This window comes from Charadrius vociferus, unplaced genomic scaffold (genome assembly GCF_000708025.1).
Source record: "Charadrius vociferus isolate BGI_N301 unplaced genomic scaffold, ASM70802v2 scaffold423, whole genome shotgun sequence".
In the NCBI taxonomy this organism is placed as follows: Eukaryota; Metazoa; Chordata; class Aves; order Charadriiformes; family Charadriidae; genus Charadrius; species Charadrius vociferus.
In genome coordinates, this window is record NW_009648149.1 from 1,031 (window position 1) to 24,134 (window position 23,104).

Consider the following 23,104-nt stretch of genomic DNA (forward strand, 5'->3'; position numbering starts at 1 on the left):
GGAAATACATATTATAGATTTATATAAAAATATATTTGTTATAAATTAGATAGTACATTGTTGTGTCTTACCCATTTTATAGATATATGCCTAATAAATGATATATATACACACACATATACATAAAAAAAAAAAATATAAGAATGGTTGACCAAAGTTGGTTAGAAGGAAGTGAGGAAAGATAAATTCCTTCAATCTGGGATACATGGCTGCAGTCGCTCAATGAAGTTGTAATAAAAACAATAAATCAAGGAAGAAGGATATTCAACTTTTTATTGACTTCCTGTTAATAACATTCTAAACAAAAACTGACCAAGAGTGTCAGTACCACAGTAATTTGCTGTTACTGTGTCACATAAAAGCTCTGCCTGCCCAGTTGTGGAGAGGAAGCAGTCCTGGCCTGCCTATGCTGCGTCTGATTAAGTGTAACGATCGAGAGAGAGCTAGAACTCTCCCGGAGTGGGGAACAACAGGATTTATGGATGCATGTTCAACAGTGCAAGCAGAGCTTGTCTGTGCAAGAGAACCATCAGTTTCAAAGACTGCTTTTTGTTAGGCAAGATTGTTGGTATCAGATGTAAGGGCTACAATATCAGATATATCATGTAGAAAATACTAAATGTTATACAACTTTTTTCTCTCTAATGTAACAAAAGGGATATAGTTCATTATCAAAAAGAATTATGTTCCTCATACAAAGTAAATGCTTTTATTTCAGGTATGCTTTTGGGAAAAATACCCATGAAGGATATGGTCTTTCAGAAGTGAGTATAATTTAGACTAAGAATTAAGAATTTAAAAACATGTGAATAGCAGTGTTTTCTAATACTATGGAAAAAATTAGAATCATCTTGCAGTCATAAAAATTAGAGCAACAGCCTAAATTGCACATTACTGTTGCTCATCGTTTTGTCCGGGTGCAGGACAACTGGCTTCATACTTTTTCTTCAGGCCTTTCAAATATATACGCAAACTGTCTGGATCCAGTCGAGAATTTCTGGCAGTCTGAACCAATCTCATTGCTAAATGGTATACAGCTCTCTGTTCCATCATCTCAGGAGTGCTTTTCTGCCTGTGCTGTTCTTAAAAACATACATGTGCATTAAAATATGAAATCAACTATGTTTTATTATTAAAATACTAGCTATTTTCTAGCCCATCTCTGATCTCCCAATTCTTGGTTTGTACACTAACCTTACATCCAATACTCCTTAACCCTAAGGACGGCTCTGTGTTCTCACCTAACGCTGCTCTTCAGCATAGCCTTTCGTAACTGGTTCAGAAATACAAATTTTAATGAAATCTATTTTCATGAAACCATAGGCAGTGCTTATCTTACATCCCTTCAGAAACTGAAAATATATTTTAGTTTTATAAAAACTGTGATTTACAGTATTATAATTTTCTACTACGTACCAAAATTTGTTTTGCAATATGATTTGTGATTTCCTTTGCATCCAAAATTATGGATGATGGTAGTGAGGAAACTTCTGCAGCTTTTAAACCTAAACATATAAAACACAAATCAGGATTTTTGATGTAATTTTTTTCCTACATTCCACACCATGTCTGCTATAATTAATTTAGCCTACTTTTTAAAGGGAGAAGTTTTTATTTTTATTAAAATAATTTTTATATACTTTTTCTCTTTTTGTCTTTTTTTTTTTTTTAATAAACAATATGGTTTTGAGAGTTACAAAATAAAGTATGTACTTTGTTGTAATGCTTCCTCCAAGATACACTTCCACATGAAGTTACTGCTGGTGTATTGTAGGTGGGCAGGATGAGACACGTCAGGGGTTCAAGGGAAAAAATGGCACAGTGGTGTTAACAGCTTTCTCTGTTTAGTTTTTTAATTTGGCGGGCTGGAGAATACTGAGGTCGTGCTAAATGCTCTCTCCATTAAACCCAGACATTATTGGTATGGATGTCATATTCTAACTTACACTCTGTTGCTAGTAGCCAAACTGCAAGATAATCAGGGTAGGAAAGAGAGATAAAATATTGTTTTCTGCTCTAACATGATTTTTTTACTTTTTTATTTGCCTGTGGCCCTGGGTGTTCTGAGGAAATTCTGTGCTTCATTGGGTGCTTAATACTATAGGGTTAAAAACAAAAAAAGGGTCAAGAAGAGCCCTTGCACTCTTTCTTAGAATGTAACTTTGCTCAAGTAAGATAAAGCCAAGACACCAACACTGAGTTACTAAAGGTGTTCTGTTCTCTGAGAATACTCTCTAAACATATGATTTTTTCTGAGTTAGTGGTGTGGTAGCATCTGAAATTGAGCTTGGGCTGCCAAAGGTAAAGAAACTTACTCTGGAATTCTGATAAAGAAACATTTTAAGTCCAGTTAATTGAAGCTTGACTGGAATAATTTGTAGTCTTCAGTTACCACTAGCTTGCAAAAGTCATGTGTAGCTAATAAGTTATTGATCAAATGTCACCTAAATCAAGGATCTAACTTCAAAATCTAGTATTTGGAAACAGATGTATTTCTGTAACTCTTTAAAACACGTAGTTATGCCATGCTGTCACTCACTAATTTCTTTATTGACCTATAACCCGTCAATCTGTACAGTCTTCAGTATGATTATTCTAAAGTTAAAAGAGAAGTAAACCCACTTTCCTGAGTACCTCTGAAAATAGCCTGAGGCTGATACACAGTAAAATTGCTGTCCTTTTTTAAAGAAACTTGATTCCTTTTTGTTAATCAAAAAGGGCCAAGCTGCTATTTAACTGATGTATCATTAGTTACGGCAGACACATAAGAGTTTTACGTAACTCAAACGTCACCATTCTCAGCTTTGAGTCGCTCCAGAACTTTCACTTGCTTCCATAAGCACAGATTAAATCAACTCAAGCACTGTGCACTCAGAACAGCTCATCTCATTCAGAGGTCAGCTAGGTAGCTAATGACATTATTAAAATGTTTTTTTCACTATGAAATTTCATGTAAGTTCTTCATACTGCCCCAAACTACTGTCTCACTAGATGGTCACTTAAAACACACAAGTATTTGGAACATACTACAGATCTGCAGTTGTTACTCTATGAGAGAGATACAAACTCAGCAGAAATCTGTCAGCAGAAAAATGTTAGATGCCCAATAATTGAAATAGTATCTTGTATAATCTTTACTAAGTTAAAGTTATAGCGGAATCCATTACCGTAGTTCTTTTCCTCTGTACATCCTTTAGAGAGTGTGTAAGTGTAAGCAATTTTCTCCTTATTTCCAGCACTGCTTCTCACATGTTGCACTTCAAAATGGTAATTTTCCACATTGGGATATAAAGCATCTATATGACACAGTTCCAGGAAATGTGTAGCAAACAATGTAAATGCCTAAATAAGGAAACAAGAAAGAAAATGTATTTTGGAAATGATTCTGGAATAAATTACAATAAACAAGAAAAGTTACGTGTCCTCACAGATGTGCAGGTTTTCTTTCAAAACTTTGAAAAGCTGTCTTTAAATTACTAAAGCAAATTAAAATCTTCAAGCGATGAGTTCTACCACTGGCCAGGATATCTCTTCCAACTGGGGATTCTCCCACTCCTTTCTCAAAAGCAGCAAAATAGCAGAAGTAACAGAAAATCCATGATGCTTACAAAATTTGACTAAGGTTCATTTGAGTGATTGTCAAATGGTTGCCTGAATACTCTCAAGGAATGTTTTGCCAAAAAGTACAAGCTACAGAAAATATCTGAGCTTTTCAAACTGAACCACACCACAGAACTACTCTGAATAAACTCCGATGAGAAACTGAACACCTACACACTTATTTCAAAAAGCTGACAACAACCTGAGGTTGATCACACAGCTAATAGCGGAGGTGAAACTTCCGACCCACCTAAAACCACCTTCCACTGATCTAAACAAGCCTCTAACCTCTGTGACCAATTCCTAAGTTGTGTGGAACTACCGCTGTACTTTGGAAAGGTAACAGCCAAGTAAAGAGGTTCACCACCTTTGACATTCACGCATACAAAGCTGTACTAAGCAAAACTGAAGAGACTGGTTTATTGTCTTTCTAGACAGAAACGCAAGCTTACGAGCAAGATGGAAAGAGATGGTGACTAGTGTACTGATTTTGCTGGGACAGAGTTAGTTTTCCTCACGGCATCTTGTAGGGTGCCATGTTTTGGATTGTGATGAAAACAGCGTTGGTAACAGGGGGATGCTGTAGCTATTGCTGAGCAGCGCTGAGGCCCTCTCCACTCCTCAGCCCACCCCACCAGCGATGGGCCGGGGGGCACAAGGAGCTGGGAGGGACACGGCTGACCCCAACTGACCAAAGGGATGTCCCACACCACATGACACAGCAATAAAAGTGGGGAGAAAAAGGAGCAAAGAGGGGCACTCAGAGTGACGGCGTTTGTCTGCCCAAGTCACCGTCAGGCGTGGTGGAGCCCGGCTGTCCTGGGGATGGCTGAACACCCGCCTGCCGTGGGCAGCGGGGGATGAATTCCTTGTTCGGCTTTGCTCGCGCACACAGCTTTGCTTTACCCACGGAACCGTCTTCATCTCAGCCCACGCATTTTCGCACGGTCGCCCTCCCGATTCTCTCCCCATCCCACGGCGGGGGAGTGAGCGAGCGGTGGGGGGGGTCTTGGCTGCCAGACCAGGTTAAACCACAGCAACCAGAGGACAGAAGCACAGTTTATGTCAGCATTTTTCTCCATCACTGTAATTCTTACTATTCACCAGTTATGAAAGATATAGTATTTAGGCAAGAAGTCTCTACAAAACTGAAGTTAAATTATGAGAAAATACCATGCTTACATTCAGTGTCACAAAATAATTACAAGGTTTAAACTTTTTTCAAAACAGAATTACCTTTAAATTCAACAGATATTCACAGGCAGCATAACAAATGCCAATACCTTCTTCAGCACTGGTACCTCTGCCAAGTTCGTCAATTATGATGAGTGATTTGTCATTAGCATTTTGTATGATGTATGTTATCTAGGAAAATATTAAATGTGTTATCATTTGTATAAATGCATTTTTTAAAAACCCTAATAGAAATACTGATGCTAACAGGAATACTTTGTGTTATTCAGATTAAACTTAATGCAGAAATTAAAAAAATAACTCAGATCCACAAATTTGACCTTTTCGCAGCTTTCAAACAGCTATCAATTCTAATCAAGCAACGACTGCTACTACAGCACTCTTTCTCTTTTCCATTGAACATATCACTTTCTCTCAAAATCACATCAGTTTGGGAGAGGGAAGTACAGAAGGCTTAGGGTCCTACAAATAATCATTTAAAGTCGAAGAAATAACAAAACATTGAAACTACTTTCCAACAGAGCACCGATTTTTACTTGGTTTGGAGTATCTTTTTATTTAAGATATACCTGGTTTTCTGTGGTTCATCATCAAGGTAATAGATTAAAGATGAATTTTTGACTACTTTTCAAAGTACGCTCTTTCAGTAGAAATATACGAGTACAATCTTTATTAGCTTAACAGTAAAAAAATGGGCCTTGAACCCTGGATTAGCTATGTTTAATACCTCTTTCATTTCCTTCATGAATGTTGATGCATTTGTTTCTATATCATCATCCATACCTATTCTGGTAAAAATTTGCTCTGCGATTCGAAAAGAACAATATTCTGCTGGGACATAAGAACCTACAAAACAAGTAAAATAAGAGTTTTCTTGTAACAGTGTGACAAATGCCAATTTGCCTGAATATGTCAGTGGGGGAAAAAAATATCCATTTTACACTTGGTCTTTATGGACTGTAGAGAATGCATCTTATGTTATAAAGTTTCATAAGAAACTTTGTAAGAAAAAATTGTATAGATACCATAATTAAAGAAGCTTATCAGTAAAACCTTAAGAAATCACATGCCTGAAGCTGTGTGTCAGTCTAAAGGGATGATGCAAAAGTGAGAATAAACACTAGGATTAATTTAGATTTCTGTAGCCATTGAGTTACTAATCCCAAGGAACCTTAAAACAAGATTATATTGCATTTATCAGACTTTGAGGCTTATCAGTGTTATTGAATAGAAAAGAACACGAAACGTGCCAAAAGACTTTACTGTCTCCTTTATTCATACTCAAGTCATGTTTTTGAGAGCAATTCCTGAAGAACTTACAGTTGTTGGGGACTGGACACACAAACACATGGTGGACAAATTTTATTCTCCACTGTGAGTTTCATTCTAGTAAGAGTTAGGGTCAGCCTATAAGGTCTTCCTGCTGCGCTACCAGCCTGACCTTTAAGGTAAAAAACACGAGGAATTCCTGAGTATAGGGGTGAGTCCCAGACTTTACAAATATTTGTTTTATTTTTATAATTTTAGTGATAGAACCTTGTAGTATTTATTACTACTTTCATTTGAGGTAGTTCATTAGTTTATCTATTAGCTCATGTTACTATACGTAACTGAGGTATGCTTGAGTTCATCTGTTCCTTTTGGAAGACAAACACATATATAGCCCGGCAGGCAGACTTCAAGGACACTCGCTCTCCATCTCGCATAAGGTGCCAGACTGGGTTAAGGTGCTCCAAAATGCTGAAGAATACAACAGTGCTTCTCCTAAAGACAGACTGGAGAAGCTTCTGGATGCACAGATGGGGCCCCACGAGTTTCCAGTGGTAGACCCAAAACCTTGCAGTGGCCTCTGTCAGCAAAACAAGAGCTAGTAGGAGCAAAGGGACTAAAAATTACCTGTTACTATTTAGATATAATTTTATTCTAGAAGCCAAATCGTTCAACCTCATAAATATGTTTAACTAGAAAACAATAAATGTGCTGCACATTACTAATACGGTACACTCCTACTCACCAATCTGTGCCATGATTTGACAGAGAGCAATCTGTTTTAGGTATGTTGATTTTCCACTCATATTTGGTCCTGTGATAATGGCAAAATTGTTACCCTCCGTCAGATAGGTGTTGTTAGACACAGGTTTTTCCATAGCTATCTTTTCAAGAATGGGATGCCATCCCTGCTTGATTGCTAAAGTATCCGTAAATTCTGGACGAACTAAACAAGAAAAAGGGTATAAAACACTGCAGAGTTAGTATGGAAACCTTTACGTTATTAAACTAGTGTGTTTTGAAATAAAGTAATTCTTGCAAAGCAGAAGTCAAATTCTGTGGTCCTGATTCCCCAATTTTTACTCTCCTAGAGTGAGCAAGACTAACATGCAGCACTGGGGAAGAATTACCAGCCACTTTCAGGCACAGATTCTGATTGTCATGCAAGTCTTCATGATTTATTACTACAAAAAGAATCCTGTAACTAACACTTAATTCCTAAATTAAAATTGTGTTTGTGTTCTGTAGTAAGTAGTGTTGGACTCCAGTAATAAAGAAAAATACTAAGGGTGAAAGTTGAAAAGTAATTAAAACAGAAAACTTGAAAGCCAGTTTAATAGCTAATATATTTTTAGTAATTTATTTTTATACTGCTATGAGCATATGAAGTACAGTGGTCATGCACTCTGTTACTACTGCAGATGTACTTTACTATATAAGCACAGGAAACAAGGAAGTAGCATTTCTTCCCTTTTTGTTACATTTTATCATATTGATTATTTGGCTGTATACTATGCCTACATAGTTCCATTTGATACCGGGACTGTATGTATGTGTTCTGTCAGAATACAGTTCTTTTCTGAACCTAATCCATATGCCTCCTCTTTGCCTACTCAACGGCAGCACCCCAGGCTAACAAAGAAGCGCTGTTAAATTTGGCGGTCTGTTTATATGGAGCAGCCTTCAAGAAATTAGTGCCAAAACAGCTTTTCAGGTTTAACCATGGGACAACTCTAATTAGCTGGTGTAGATTTTAGTCATTTAATGATTTAGATGAGAGAGTCAAGTGGCAAAGGGGACTGAAAGCTACAAACGACAGTCCATTTATTTTGATGGATGCACATTCATGCCTGGCTGTGCAAACTGCAGGTGTAGATGTACGGGGAAAGCTTACTGGCTTTGGTCTTACTATTACTGCTGAAGAAAACTTGTGCTCCGACTCATTTGGGGGAAAAGGTCGTGACGCCTCAAGCGTATTATAAGTTACTGTCCAGTTACAGATCAACTCATGCGCTACCACGGGAATCATCGGCACAGGAAGATTCACAGTCTGTACCGCAAAGTAAACTGATCCTGCCCACAAACTGGAAATTGCACAGCAGCATCAGTAATGATGAGCTGATACATCTCCAGAGATGGCGTCCAGACCCGATTTAGTATCTACACCGTACCATACCGTAGATCAAGTATCTCAGCTCAGCATTAATTGAAGACAACGTACTCATTTGTGCATTGTGGAACTGGGCTATGGAAGCAGGTTGAACAATACGCAGGTAAACAGAAGATCCTGGATTCCTGCGAACACTCTACTTCCAAAAATGTCAAGAAGTGCTACAGAAATTGAGGCAGATAAACAAAGGTGACCACATATTTGATCTGCTTATATTTTCTTGTGCCCTTTCAGAACAGAAGCGTAAACTCAGAACATTCACAGACACTGTGCTTTTGAACAGAACATGTTTATACTGGCTATCTTGACAAGACTGGCTCTGAAGACTTACAGCAGCTAAATGGCAGAATGTCATTTCAATGAACAGAAACAGAAAGAACATCAGCACAAAACTGGCACAGAGAGACGAGAGACACTCAGCTAAAGCCTACTCAGACACAGAAAAATAAATGACGTTGGCTTAGCAATTGGAGAACCAGACAAAACAGCCTGGCTACTCTCCAACAGGAGGGTCTGTATCTGGCCCACGACAGAATCAAAGAAGAAACTTACCATAATCAGAGAGTGTACAGGCATGGGCGAATGAAAGCAGCATATCCAGCATCGACACAATGTCCGACAGCTTGTATAGGCAATGGATGTGTTCATAAATCTCGTTCAGTAGTTTACACACTATTCTGAAATAAGACACTGATTTAGTTATTGCGTAGTACACGCTGACACTCTACACGAGTTACAGAAATAAAGCAAGTTAATAACGTACATACTGCTTACATTAGGTTACTCATAAAATGCAATCACTTCTGCCAGATGTAAGCAAATGTATCAATTTCTTTGAAGAAAATTAAGATCTTATACCATCATCTCAGATAAAATTCTGATATCAGACACATAGCTCAGATACCAACAGCTCATAAGAAAGCTCCACAAAGAGAATGAATCAAAAATATAGCTATGGAATCAAGTATGTTTTATTAACACGTCAATGCAACTCTAATTCCCTTAGGCCTTCATGTCAATAAAACCCCCACATGGTTTCTACAAAGAATTTCCATAAAATCGACAGGCAACATTACACTTAGTAAGTCTTCTGAAATAGTAGAGCAACATGACATGCAGCAAGGACAAACACAGAAATAGACAGTTCTACTGCAAATGCCGCATTACAGAACTAATGCATTCATTGTGTCATTCTGTGTAGACAATTCACCCATAAAAATGTAATAAATATGATGGCCACCCTTATTAACAAATACCTACATATTTGTAATCATGTTTAATACAATATACACTTCGTGGGGTTTTTTAAGTAGCCACTTAACAGAAAGATAGCTTTAAGAAAAAATGTAATGAGCTGTTCATTGTACAAAATAAAGGTAGTTAGCAAATATTAGTTTTAAATGGTCTTACAAGTAGGTCATGTGATATATTTCTCTCAGGGACTCCTGACATCTTTCATTCATTTTTATTAAATCTGCTGAAGTGAAGCTGTATGTGTTTTTCATTTTAGTGATCTACAGGGAATTCAAAGCAACAATAAGAACTTGTCATATTATCAGAAACAAAAATAGTTTCTAAAAAGCAAACAGGGAACAATACCAAGGGAGAAAAAAACCAGAAAAAATAATGCCTGGTTTCATTTGTCCCATATACACTTTTATGAAAAGTCCACGTAAGAGAATGCAGTTATCAGCATACACATAACATAATTGCATGTAATTGCACATTTCTGACTATATGAAGAATAACCAGAAATAGGGCAGTTATAAAAACATACCAATTATACCTTCATTTACTTCCAGATATCTTCACTATTTTAATTGTTGCTTAAATTGCTGTGTAATGTGTACTTTATTAATGTATTATACATTTTATATACATTACGTATGCAAACATATTATGCAAAAACGTATCTAGTACAGATACCTTTGTAAATTCTGAAGGAAGTTGGCCATTGGGTAATGTTGAACAATCAACATTCATCTGGATAAAAAATCCACGAGCAGAGCTGAAACTTGTTTTCATTGGTAGGTTGTACTTTTCTGCTAGTTGTGTTATCATACCTACATACCAAAAATACAGATTTGACCCAAATGACATACATTCATGTGCATACACACACACACACACATTTGTGTTGGTACAAAGATGCATAGTTAGTGTGATTTATAGGCGCTGCATGTGTCAGGTAAGTCAAATGACAAGAGGCCTTAGAGGTGGGTCTCCAGGGAGTTATTTAAGTAATGTATTAATGTCACAAATCTGGCTGCATAAAGATACTGGGGAAAAAAATCCAGTGGAGAATCAGATAAATTCATGTGTTCTTTAAAGACAGTTCACGCATTTGACCAACTCCAGGTGGGCCCAACTATGGAAAGGAAAGTCTGCTCGAGCACTTGGCGTCCATGACTACTCAGCAGAGTATGAACTGTAGATGAGGGACCCTCAGTTTTTAACCAGTTCATGATTCCAAACGATCTTCTTTCCCCAGACTGAGGATAATGCTTTACATTTATAATCCCCCCTTAAATCCATCTTGTTCCTAGCTGGGAAGATACCGTATGTGGGAAACTGTTAGATGACAGAAGAATATGTACTGTTAAATCATGGGAATTCCGAATATTGCAAAGAGGGTAATAGTGTGGTACTCCTGTGTGAAGAAGGGACAGAGTTACTTCGTGGTGTTTCCCTGCTGCTCGTTGCTCTAAGCTTGCCCACTCTCGTGTTCCCACCACTCACAACACAGACTAGCAACTTGGGACGTTCTGGATATAGAACCACAGAACGGTTTGGGTCGTAAGGGACCTGTAAAGATCATCTAGTCCAACCCCCCTGCCACAGGTGGGGACACCTTTCACTAGATCAGGTTGCTCTCAGCCACAGCCAACCTGACCTTGAACACTTCCAATGATGAGGCATCCGCACCTTTCTCTGGGAAACCTGTTCCAACATCTCACCACCCTCATCGTTAAAAATTCTACCTTCTCTCAGTTTAAAACCATCGTCCCTTGTCCTGTCAATACAGGCCCTGATCAAAAAAGTCTTTCTCTCTCCTTCCTACAAGCCCCCTTTACATATGGAAAGGCTCCCCAGAGCCTTCTCTTCTCCACGCTGAACAACAATATGCCAGGTGCAATGTACTTCGAATTCCAAATAAATAAATAGAAATACCTGCTATGTCATCAACAATTTCTGTGTATGTTCTACGAGCTATGTCAAGGAATTCATTGATGTTAGGCTTAACAGCATAGCACTTCTGGGTCCTCATACTCAGACATCCTTTTGTGTACCTTGTATCATCATTAATTACAGTTGTAATCTTTTCAAGTATAATTCCGAATCTGCAATATCAGTTGTATTGCTAATTAGCTACGTAATACTTTACGATTTTTATTTGCAATATCATCCCAAAATTACAAGGAAGAGTATTACAAATAACAAACACTACATTCCATGTCTATTTTCACCTCAGAATGCCGTATGACTATACCCAAGTCTGACCAAAGACACGATTGAAATCTTTGGGAGATATAAATTATTTCTCAAATATACAGGCAACAATTGATTTTTGCCGTATTATGGGGATAGCAGGAAACCACAACTTCTGTCTTTTCAGAATTATTTCTAATGGAGTGCAGTTCATCAGCAACTGCAGTATTATAGCTAACCTGTTTCGCTTTTTTCCCCCTGTACTTGTTTGTTAGTTGAAAATTAGAAATTTTGACAATTAAAAATCAGCTTTTAGGCAAAAGAATTGAGCTATACCTGTAACTACACGACATTTTCTAACACACTAGCTAATGTATTGTGATAAATACCTTGTGTCTTCAAGAGAACTGTAATAAGCCTTTAGCAGAGGTGTGTTACAGCTTCTTAAAGCAGCCTGTTGAAGATTAAGATATGGACATGAACAGTTCCTTCTTTTTGTAGCCCTTCTAAAGGACTGACTGTTCTCAGATGCACTGGGGCTTATTAACGGTTGCATAAGCAGCTTACGGAATCTAAGCAGCAGTTTCAGTTAAATATTTGTTATAAAATCAATTATTCAGGTAACGGTGAGAATCCAGTACTTAAGAGTATTAAACTCAAATGCATATTTTCCATTGGCTTAAGAATTAATAGACTATGTTGGCAGTATTGTGTTCTGCAAGACAGAAAGTAATTTTTTTTTTTTTTTGATTCAATGATCCTTACCAGTCCCTTCCAACTTGAGATATTCCATTCTATATTCTATGGAATTTAACAAACTGCACTGTATAAAAGTAAGGACAAAACATTCTGTACCTTATTAAAAAAAATAAATGAGAGAGCTTACTTTCAGAGGCTCTACAAGTTCTAGAGTATGCTTCAGGTAGATTAAATTAGTTATTTTTGATTCAGCAGTTTTAACCTGTTGAAAAATTTTAGAAATATTGGAGGTGCTTGTATGTCTGCCTGTTTAAAAAAGTACTTGAGAACTAGCAGTACCCATACTGTTAAGTAACAGGTTTATACTTTTAATGAAAACTGACAAAATGCTTTACAAGCTCACTTTGACAACTCGATGTATAATTGCATAAAAAAATGTTTACCTAAATTTTACATTGCCTACTGTGATAGTTTGCCCATCGGTAGCTAATATTTTCATGTCTGCACTGACAATGAATGAGAACACTCTGCTAACCCAAGCCATGAAAACTTCTTTTAATCTGCTATGTATACATAGCTCTATACAAGCTCTACATAGCTTGTAGAGTCTTTCAAAGGAAATATATTATGCATCATAATTAGCATAGCCCTTTTCATAAATGCTGTTAAATACAACATAACCCAATTTGGCTGACTTAACTTTGGTTAATATATTTATATATTCAAACATCTGCCAGTGTAATTAAAAAAAATTTAATTCAATAAATGTTTTTAAATTTTGCTTACAGTAATGACTGCTCTTCAAAATGTTCTGTCCACATAGGCATTCTACCTTGTTTCGTATGTGCCACTAACATTTACGATAAAGAATTCTGATGCCAATATTAGGACATCACTTATGTAGTACCTACGCGCTGTGTGAGAGGATTTTAAGAGACCAACATAGATAAGCACATTGTTTGGTTCTGAAGAAAATCTAGTGTCAGTTTTCAACATGAACATAGGAGTACGACCCTGTGTGAAATCTTTTCTCATTCGTAGCTAATAACTCTTTACTCTGGTGGTAGAGGGCATCTCTTGCCTTATCTTACCTTCTATATAAAGATCTTTTCTGTAAAAGATAGGACTAAACAATGCTAAAAGTATGAATGGGAGAATCATAATCTGCAAATAAAGATGGGGTCTAAGTCCCACGATGGAGTAAGACATCAAAAGGACAGATATGGTCATGCATGAAGGGTTGGTATTTCACAATGGAATATTCCTTTGCTAAAATAGTTCTTATAGGAACTTTAACTGAACTGGAGTTAAAACTCCTGCACGAAAAGGCTGCACGTAGCTCGTACAATGTCTGGGTCTTGGAAGCTAACGGGTAAGTAATTCCCACTTCTGGCTTCGTATGTTTACACGACTGACTTCGGCTATCAAAAATTGTATTAACCTCCAAAAATAAGAGAATAAATTTCTGTTACACACTTTTTACTTTTACGCTGACATGAAGAAAATTCCTCTTTCTCATCCTAGCACTGGCAAATAGCATGTACACTTATGAAGAATAAAGATAGGGAGCGATGAAAAAGTAAACATTTTTGAAAGTCAATTTGCATAAATTAAGATGAACGTGATATTGAAGCAATGCCAAATTCTTCTAACATTCTCCTATGACAATCTTCTACTGCTGTACAATAAGATACACTCTCAATCTATGATAACATTATTCCATGTCTTTTTAAGGTGCAGTCTTTTTCTTATCATATCATGCATATTTATGGATATCACATGTATATATTGCATGTTATAAGCCAGATAACTGATCACCTAAGGTCTATTTCAAAACATACTGTATCTTGCTTTGGAATTTGTACCAAAACGGAAAGTAGTTGTTCTGTATCCAGGAATTTGGAGATAACTGTGAAACAAAAGTAAACAGATTAGAAATTGAACTGAAATTGTAATAAAATCACACAATTACTTAGTTACACTTACGCTAATCCTTTTCTTTCATTCTATCTTCATAAACTATTTACCAGGGAAAAAAAACAGGTTAAAAATAGTTGCTATTTAATTATTTTGTTGTAACTATACTTACTATACCTAGGCACGTAGTGACTCGTGTACAGGTGGGCATGTATCAATTCAGCAATACTCCCTCTATTAGACTGAATCATATTGTGATAAATATTAAGGTTACACGATTCAACTTCAGGTGGACTAACTCATACTCTGGTATTGTATTTTTTTTTACATTTGTTTACCACTGTGTTTTATGAAGCAACAGAAAAAAAAATATGCATACACAAAAAGTATTACATCGGCAATGCCTTTATTTGGTTTTAACGTATACTTTATGTATACTTGTATACTTCCAACATAACACATATCTACCACAGAGGTGAAGAGACAAACTCAAACTCTTCAAAAATGGTATTGGCTCACTGACTTCTATCCACTTTATCAGAGAAATTCACTTTTCTTAGCAAAATACTTGAGAAAAATATCACTATCATAATAAAGATTACTTAAAAAAAGTAAGTGTCCACTATATAAGTGTCACCTGACAAATCATAAAAATACACTTTTCAAACATATTGAGTCACACTGCATACTTTCATAAATTAGAAAAAATGTTTGAAAAGAAACGTAATACTATGTATTAAAAAATAAACTACTACCTGCTTGAAGACCAAAAAAGAGCTCCTCATCCTGGAGTAATTCCTGAACACAGTCCAGTCTCGTGTTAATTGTTTCAGCATCAACTAGTGGCTCCAGGATATTGGATCTAAGTCTTCGACTTCCACCTGGAGTTTTAGTGTAATTTAGGACACCAAAAAGCGTGTGACCATTCCTTTGAAAACAAAATGGATGCAAACAATACACTCGCAAAAATAAAGATGGTAAACATCAAGTGACATTTTCAGGTAAGAGTATCCCACAAATTTGAGGCGTGCTTTTGGGATGCTTAGCACCTCCCTATTTGCCACGTATATTATACGTACTACAACCATTTAGGAAGTCATGTAATTTAATATAACATTAGCCCTCATTATATCATTTGCCAAAGTACAGAAATACATTTGTACTTGGTATTTTTATCATTTTTTGTACTAGTATTCCATTCCTACTGCAGTGCTGCAGTTCACATTTTTTCTCTCAGTTGAACTACCTAAAACCAAACAAATTAACCCTACAAAAGGAGACAAATTAAAATCTGAGATCAAATACTAACCAGAACATTTCCATTAAAATACATTTCTGAAAATGATTTAAAATACTTGGAAGTCTGAGAGAAATAAGCATTGATTTTTTTAAAGGACTTACAGCAATACAGGAGCCAAATAACATGCTTATGGTTTATAAATATTATTTTCATATTCATGGCTTTTATATGTTACACATCCCAGGGTCTCACACTTAAGGGTTGATGGTATCTGTTTAAAATAAACAGCTTATAATATTTATAATATTTACATCTAGTACATGTTTTAGAACCCTGAAACCTTCAATGCTATTGGCTTGAAAGGCCAGTAAAACACAATGGGGGAGTATAAACACATTGACTGAAAACAGAGCTTGAATAGGAAGAACTCCGATACAAGTATAAAAAACAAACAGCATAAAGATAGATAGAACAGAAGCTCCTAAAGTACCATGGTACAAGAGAGCAAAGCAACAGTCAGAATTAAAGTGGCGGACGTTCAAAGCCAGTTTTACTAAGGACATATTTACCGTAAGATGAGACTCATGACTACGCCTAAGGGTAACTCTACACTCGGGACAGTATCCACACCGCCTACCTTTAAGCAACTGAGGGCTCATTTTCCCATACAGTAAATGAAGAGAGACAAGCCCCTCCAGAATTAATACTGGTGCAAGAACTTGATTTAGGTGTTTCTGGTGGGAGCCTGTACTATTAACTTTTACCTGTTAACATCTGATACAAAGAGACCTAACCCAGTTTTAGGGGCAAGACCTGTGCAATGGAAGTGGCTCTCTGTGACCTGATTCAAACTTGCCACTGGGTCAGCAAAAATTCTGAGGCAATAATGATAAAAAAAAAAAAAAAAAGAGAGAGAGAATCTTAAAGCAGTTTAGTGCTCTTCAGTTCCTCCTGTGACCTCCCTCCTCTCAAATCCATCTGTGGAAGCAGGAGCAGCTTTCAGAGAAATGTTGCTCTGAGGGTACCAGTCTTGGACTGGCCGGCTCCTGCAGTTACATATGAAGCAGCAGAGCAAGCAAGAAGGAACTGCAGGCAGAGTACAACCTAACTGTGTACTCTGTGATCCCCACAAAAATGTAAAAAATGAGAAAAGGAAAAAAAAAAAAAAGAAAAAAGAGCAGTGGCAGCAAGGTAAGGACAACTGATCTAGTCAAAGATGTCCCTGCCCACATCAGGGAGGTTGGAAGATGATCTTTAAAGGTCCCTTCCAATCCAAGCCATTCTATGACTCTATGACATCTCTCCAAATCAAAATTCTTACGAGTAACACTTGGAGAGTGAGGAGGCTCCAGGCTCCCCGTTTTATATCAGGGTGATGAGCGGACTTCTAAACAGAGGTGGATCTCAGAACATGGCAGGCAGCAAAGTACAAGTTCCAACTCCTCTCCAGAAGCCTAACAGTCTCGAGAAGATAAGCCTTGCAGCTGCTTCTGCCTGCAAGGCAGAACTCCTGGTGAAGGAAGTGCTCCGAGCCTCGTTCTCCATGCAATCAAGGACTACACTGCACGTGACCATAATACAGAGATTATTTTGCTTGCCACTGTTCCTTAGAGCTAAAGGAAAAGAAAACCTTTCAAGCCTGGAGTGTTTATCTTGTGTAAAATGAACAAAACCTAGGCATTTTAATCCAATATATGTAACTTGTTGCAGAAATGCTGCCTCTTTCATTTCACAATCTGTGAATTTTTTCATCAATATCATTTACAAGTTTGAATAAAACACAGACATCAATGTAAAGATGACTGTATCATCTCTTCCCGCAATTCACTTGTAGGATTTCCTATGCTAGAAATTTTGTGCTGAATTGTAATGCATTTCTCCGTCCAAATATTTTTTTAAAAAGCTCTGAATAGTATGTAAGTTCTGTCACACAGAAATATATATAATGGTCAGCTCTTTGACACAAACATCAAGGAAACTTAGTGAAATACAACTTTATAAACGTGTAATTGGCAAACTTAAGAATTCTTACCGAGAATCTCTGTTATTAATTACTAGTTCAAGATTTTGTGCTGATGATGAATCTATCATAGCTGTTTTCTCACTCCCCTGGAAACGCACCTTGAGTGATTTAGGAGCATAAACTGAATTTTGAATAAATTCAACATATTTTAGCAAAGCTGCAGCAGCTGCAAGACAGTAGTACCTTGGAAAGAAAGAATCTTTAATGAATACCGAATAGTGCTGTTTAAATACCACAAAACTGAGTGCTGCACTACAGAAATCACATTCACACTTCTGCTTGACACCTACTGCGATTAATAGCACCGAAAAAGCAGTATGAAAAAGCACTGACACATGTATAGTGCACATATATGCACATAAATAAAATATTCATGAATCTTTGAGTCACCCCACGGTATATAGTTGGTATGGCGAACATACATAGTTCAGCAGTTACACGTGACTTGAAATGAAGACCAAGGTCACCACGTATCACTACTTAAAATTGTTGGTACAAGGAAAACGTTTGCTGAGGCAAGAAAGAAAGGCAGTGATAGCTGTTAAATTGTATCTTCAGAGAAAGAATGAAAAGGAGAAAGGGGAAAGCTGGGAAAACTCAAAAAAAATAGTATCTGTAATGGGCTTTCTATTTAAGTTTCTAGATACATCAGAAACATTGGAGGCCAAAATATAAGAACAGCTCTGGTATGATTTTCTAACTTTTGCAACAAGCCACAGACTAAGTATGTAGAAAGCTGTTAAAAACTTATCTGGGCACAGTGTGCTTTTTCCTTATTTAAACATACTTTGATTGAACCTCCATGAAAACGGTGCTGAATTCAGACGCACACAGTTGTTCTATGTATTCCAAACCCTTTGTTTCATTGAAGTATTTTCTTTGGACAGTTGTAAAAGTCACATTCTGTGAAGATGGGGGGGAGGAAAGCAAATAGTTTAAAAAGTTACAGAGAATTTTTCATCAGACAGAATTCTCTATTTTTCTAGTGAGACATATTTCCAAGAAAATCTATCAGCTGATTCAGCAATCTGTCTTTGTAGAAGTATTAATTCTAGCATATTAGCACAAGCAAGCCACAAGATTGTCACACATCTTTCCTTCTCTCCGGTAGTGAGTACGTATAAAAATGCTCATACTGCTGTTTTGAGCAAATTAACATGGGCTTTTTCTTGGATATTGCTTTTCCTCTCAAGAACTATCTACTCCAAATTTTGAATTTAACCTGGATTTGGTTGAAATTAATGCATTTTTGGGAAGAATTTTGCTGGCATCGATGCTCACATTCAAACTGCAGGTTTCTGTTGCCAAGGTTTAAGTCCAAGGGATCATTATCAAGCCTTCAATGGTAAATGGGGAATAAAGACATGTAGGTCAATGTAACCGAACCTGTGTGACGTGCGAGTGCTGTATGCAAGAAAAACAGGAGAGAGGTCAGGAAGTAGAAGAGGACTTGTGAAGGAGCCATCAGCAGTGTAGACATGGAAGCAACTGAAGTTGTAATTAATACAGTTTTTTTAAAGTTCTGAGGCTTTTCTATACTCGTAAATTATATATACTAGTTCATCTCACCCTCTTTTACGCTGCCAGTGCTCTTTTTCCTATTCTGTGATACATTAGCCCCATCTATTTATCAGGTTGAGAGAACAAAGAAGGAGCAAAGGAAAACGCTTGATTTTTTTCATCTCTGAATCTTTCCTAGGTTCAGTATTGCTCATATTACTTCAATGCCACAAATTCAAAACTTTCCACTTCATTCAGTGACACACTTATCTCTGTAATTGTCAGGATTAGGACTAGCAGCGCTGGGCTGCATTTAGATTATTCTTTACCATGGTAAAATTAGGCCCAAAAAACATAGAAAGCAAAATCTGATTGCATTTAAGGCTTTAGAAGTTGTGTGAAACTCTAAAATCAACGACCATATAAAAGCGATCAACAAGAACTCTAAAATATGGAATGAAATTTAAGAGCTTACCTTGAAATGTTCTGTTATCAGACTGAACAATTTTGTTGTGTTCCCTACATCACAAGCAGTGTTTGACATTATTATTTCCAGTGGCGTTAAAATCTTGAGCTTAGTAATAACCTGAAGAAAACAATTCAAAATAATTCAATAAAAATCCACATGTAATCTAAAATATCTTTACACAATGATGAACCAGCAATAAAGAATTGTAGAATTCTTGTATTTTAAAATCACAGTTCCAGTCTTGTAAATAAAGACCAAATTTTCTGCTAACTTCTATACCGAGTCAAATGTATCTGTATCTATAGTTACAGATATATAAATACACATGAAACTAAATTTTAAAAAAAAAGAAAAAGCTGTATCTATCTCCTGTTATTTAAACACAGAAACATGCTTGTTGTCAAAGCAAGAGAGAACTATCCAAAGCTATATTCCACTACTATGATGGGAGAGGGACTTATTTTCAACAGATGGCAGCTTTCTGGGCTTGCAGCAGAAAGGTTAATGGTGCTCTGGAAGATGAAGAAATACAACAGGTCTAAATATTAACAATCTTTTGATTGAGACTTTGTTTAGACTTTGTTCTATCCTCCTCATAACATTTATGTCAGCCTCACTGTTTTCAATATGGCTCAAAATGCACATACACAACTGCTGGAGGGATTTAAATTACACTACATGCTTTTGTTTACTGTCTAAGAAAGGACAAATCATGTTCTACATTTTCTCATACACCCACATTGTCCAGGTGCACACCCATTCCAATTTTTAGTACTACATATTACAGAAGTATTTCTGCAACTGCCACATTCACTATGGACTTGTGTGTGTTAACATCAGGATAAGCTTTAAAAGCACCAATGATAAAAATAATAAAAAAAGACATTATATAATATGCATTTTAGCAAATAGATTTGACAGCTGTCTGTATTTCGAGTTATATCTACTTATTCTCCTAACTAAATTTAGTTTTTATTTCTTTGAATTTGTGAAGATGCTACAAGCCACATTATTTTCTAGCATGCGTAATTACAACAAAACCATTAAATAAGATGTTTTATTAATGCTGGTGTTGCATAAACCAGAGAGATTACTCTAAAAATTAATGTAGAGTATGCAGTGCTGGTAGGCAGAACACTTGGTTGCAAATTGAGTGCACTTCATTTTGAACAAACTGTGAAGGTATTTATGAAACCACAGAAAGCCAGCCCTACAGTCACCCTATCCCCCCCCGCCACTTATGCCGTTCTGCTCTCAGAGTCTGATCAAAAATATTTGCAAACTCTACTACCATGTATTGCCCAATGCTCTGCCACACAAGGCGTCTCACCCCCACATAGTTCAAACACACTATTTTTTTGCAGAAAGGCTATTTTCCTTTTGCAAAACATTCTTTCCTCTTTATTTAAAATCTGAGGCACAGTAAACAGCAGCCCTTTCAATATTGCACATTTTCTAGAACTTGTAATTTTCACTTTTGAGAAATTTCTTCTACAAACTAAAAATGACTAATTTCCCATTAGTCATAAGCCTTTTTAAGAAAGTAAGTCACAATAACTAGCCTGTAAGGGATACAGCAATTAAGTATGCAACAATACCTTGGCATAAGTTGTATTGTCTGCAAATTGTGATAATATCACCTCAGGGTTTTTTAAGTCAATACTGGCCATTCCTACTTCACCTCTGGCAAGGCCTCTTCCTTCCACTACAGCGACAACAACCGACGCCACAGTATGAGCAGAGACTGCGGATGAGGATGTAACTGTAAAACAGTTGCATATATTCAGTTATGAGCTGCTAATCATACTTTGACATTCCAAGCGAAATATGTGTTTATATTCCCATATCCATGCAAAGTCCTTTCAATTTACCAAACAGTTAAAAACTAAAGATCTTGGCTGTTGAACTCCTTACTTCCATACCAGGCAGACAAGGCACACTGTTCGAAGTATGAACATCATACTCTTGCATTAGAAGACTGATTGAATGCATTCCTTTAAGATGGTCAGAACTAATCACATTTCTGTAGCAAGTGAAAATACAGTTTCTGAGCCCCTATCTCTGTACTAATCAAAAAAGATGTTTAATACATGCCCAAAAGGCATGGCTATTATTAAACATTTGCCATTTTAAATTCAAAATGATGCATAGCTATTACCGCTAGCTAAAATCAGGTGTATTAATTGCAGAGATATACTGTAAGTTATCACCCCACTAAAAGCACAACCCTGATTCAGGTGGCTTAGAACTCGTCAAGTTAGGGGAAACAATCTGATTTTATGCAAAACTTATTAAACTATTCTAAAAATATATATCTACAGTGCTCTTCCTCTAGCAACTTGCTCAATACAACACAGCAAATCTCTGTTGGACTTGTACCACAGACCTACAATAAACCTCATATTTATACCTAAAGTGAAGCCTATAGACCCAGGATTCCTGATCTCACGTCACTCAGGTCCAAATAGCTAATTTCAAAAATGGGGCTATTTTGTGTTCAACTATGGTTTGCAGTACAGTTGACTGGAGAGGAATTTCGACCCATTCCTTCATCTCACTCCTCCCACACCACTGCACGCGTAAAGCACTGAGTTAAAACCCAACTGTCTTCTACCACTAACGTTTTGATGCCTAAAATCTAAGTTGCAAGCCAGCAAGAAGGGTGAGTCTCAGGGATGAGGTATCATCTGCGATCAGAACAGGGGGGATAAGAAGTCAGACAAGATGCGCTGACCCTCCCTCCCACTTCTGCCCAAGCTCCCTCCGGGTGCCTGCCGTCCCAGATCTCTGCAGCAGCGGCTTAACCCATACCGGCAGAGCCCACACACACCAAATTACGCTGCGCTATTTAAGAAGCACTGCTCTTAAGTGCCAAGTTCCAGCACTCCCTAGACATGACGTGTAACCAATGGAGTAATACCGTTTTAATTTGGTATACTGAACTGTTTTTGATCTACGAAAGACCAAAGATATGCATACAGTGCTTCTTTTAGTGTCTCAGCTAATTTTTGTTACGTTCTTCCAAATTCTATTGGAGAAGCTACTAATGACGCTGTGTTTGGAAATCCACAACCAGAGACTGCAAGACTGCTATTCCAACGAGCAAATGTGTAACTTGCTGAGCAATACTGAAGTAATTCCACACTATGAAAAGCAGCTGCTACATACGCTTTGGTGTAACTTCCCAGACAAACTGGAAAATCCCTTCACGATCTCAATCTTCTTAACTTTCAACTGAAAGCCAAACTACACCTCACAATCGCCAATTTGAACAGATTCTTCACTTAATCCTTCTTGAATTCACTTAAATGTTCAGAAGAGAAGCCATTATTAAATAACCATTAAGTCTAAAGTATTCAAATAAAATACTTGCATATACAAGGCATGCCCCATTTACACTTTCAAAATCATCTAAACAGTATTGCATTTTGACAGCATAGACATATTTTCCAATCTGAAACACCAACAAACTCTACCTGATTCGTAGTGATTATTTGCATTCTTTTCCACCATTACCTTTGCTTGTTCTTCACTGATTTTGCTCTCAAAAAGCAACGGAGTAAAAATATTCTCAAAACAGAACGATCCTGCTGA

General features: G+C 36.9%; 1 protein-coding gene across 1 annotated transcript in view; it reads right to left on the minus strand.

The window, feature by feature from the left end:
• Positions 1-895: 895 nt before the first annotated feature.
• The window catches only part of MSH4 (mutS homolog 4), a gene marked incomplete at its 3' end in the record, with an annotated part of 31,117 nt that continues 8,908 nt past the window's right edge, over positions 896-23,104 (minus strand). Inside the window, exons 6-23 of the mRNA XM_009883984.1 lie at positions 21,109-21,272; positions 19,517-19,627; positions 18,329-18,444; positions 17,551-17,724; positions 15,034-15,206; positions 14,203-14,270; positions 12,549-12,623; positions 12,052-12,116; positions 11,405-11,574; positions 10,160-10,296; positions 9,644-9,747; positions 8,786-8,910; positions 6,809-7,009; positions 5,522-5,640; positions 4,837-4,965; positions 3,168-3,342; positions 1,417-1,505; positions 896-1,077 (exon numbers count right to left, since the gene is read on the minus strand). Coding sequence (XP_009882286.1) covers positions 896-1,077; positions 1,417-1,505; positions 3,168-3,342; positions 4,837-4,965; positions 5,522-5,640; positions 6,809-7,009; positions 8,786-8,910; positions 9,644-9,747; positions 10,160-10,296; positions 11,405-11,574; positions 12,052-12,116; positions 12,549-12,623; positions 14,203-14,270; positions 15,034-15,206; positions 17,551-17,724; positions 18,329-18,444; positions 19,517-19,627; positions 21,109-21,272 — 2,377 coding nt within the window. The remainder of the gene's footprint in view (positions 1,078-1,416; positions 1,506-3,167; positions 3,343-4,836; positions 4,966-5,521; positions 5,641-6,808; positions 7,010-8,785; positions 8,911-9,643; positions 9,748-10,159; positions 10,297-11,404; positions 11,575-12,051; positions 12,117-12,548; positions 12,624-14,202; positions 14,271-15,033; positions 15,207-17,550; positions 17,725-18,328; positions 18,445-19,516; positions 19,628-21,108; positions 21,273-23,104) is intronic.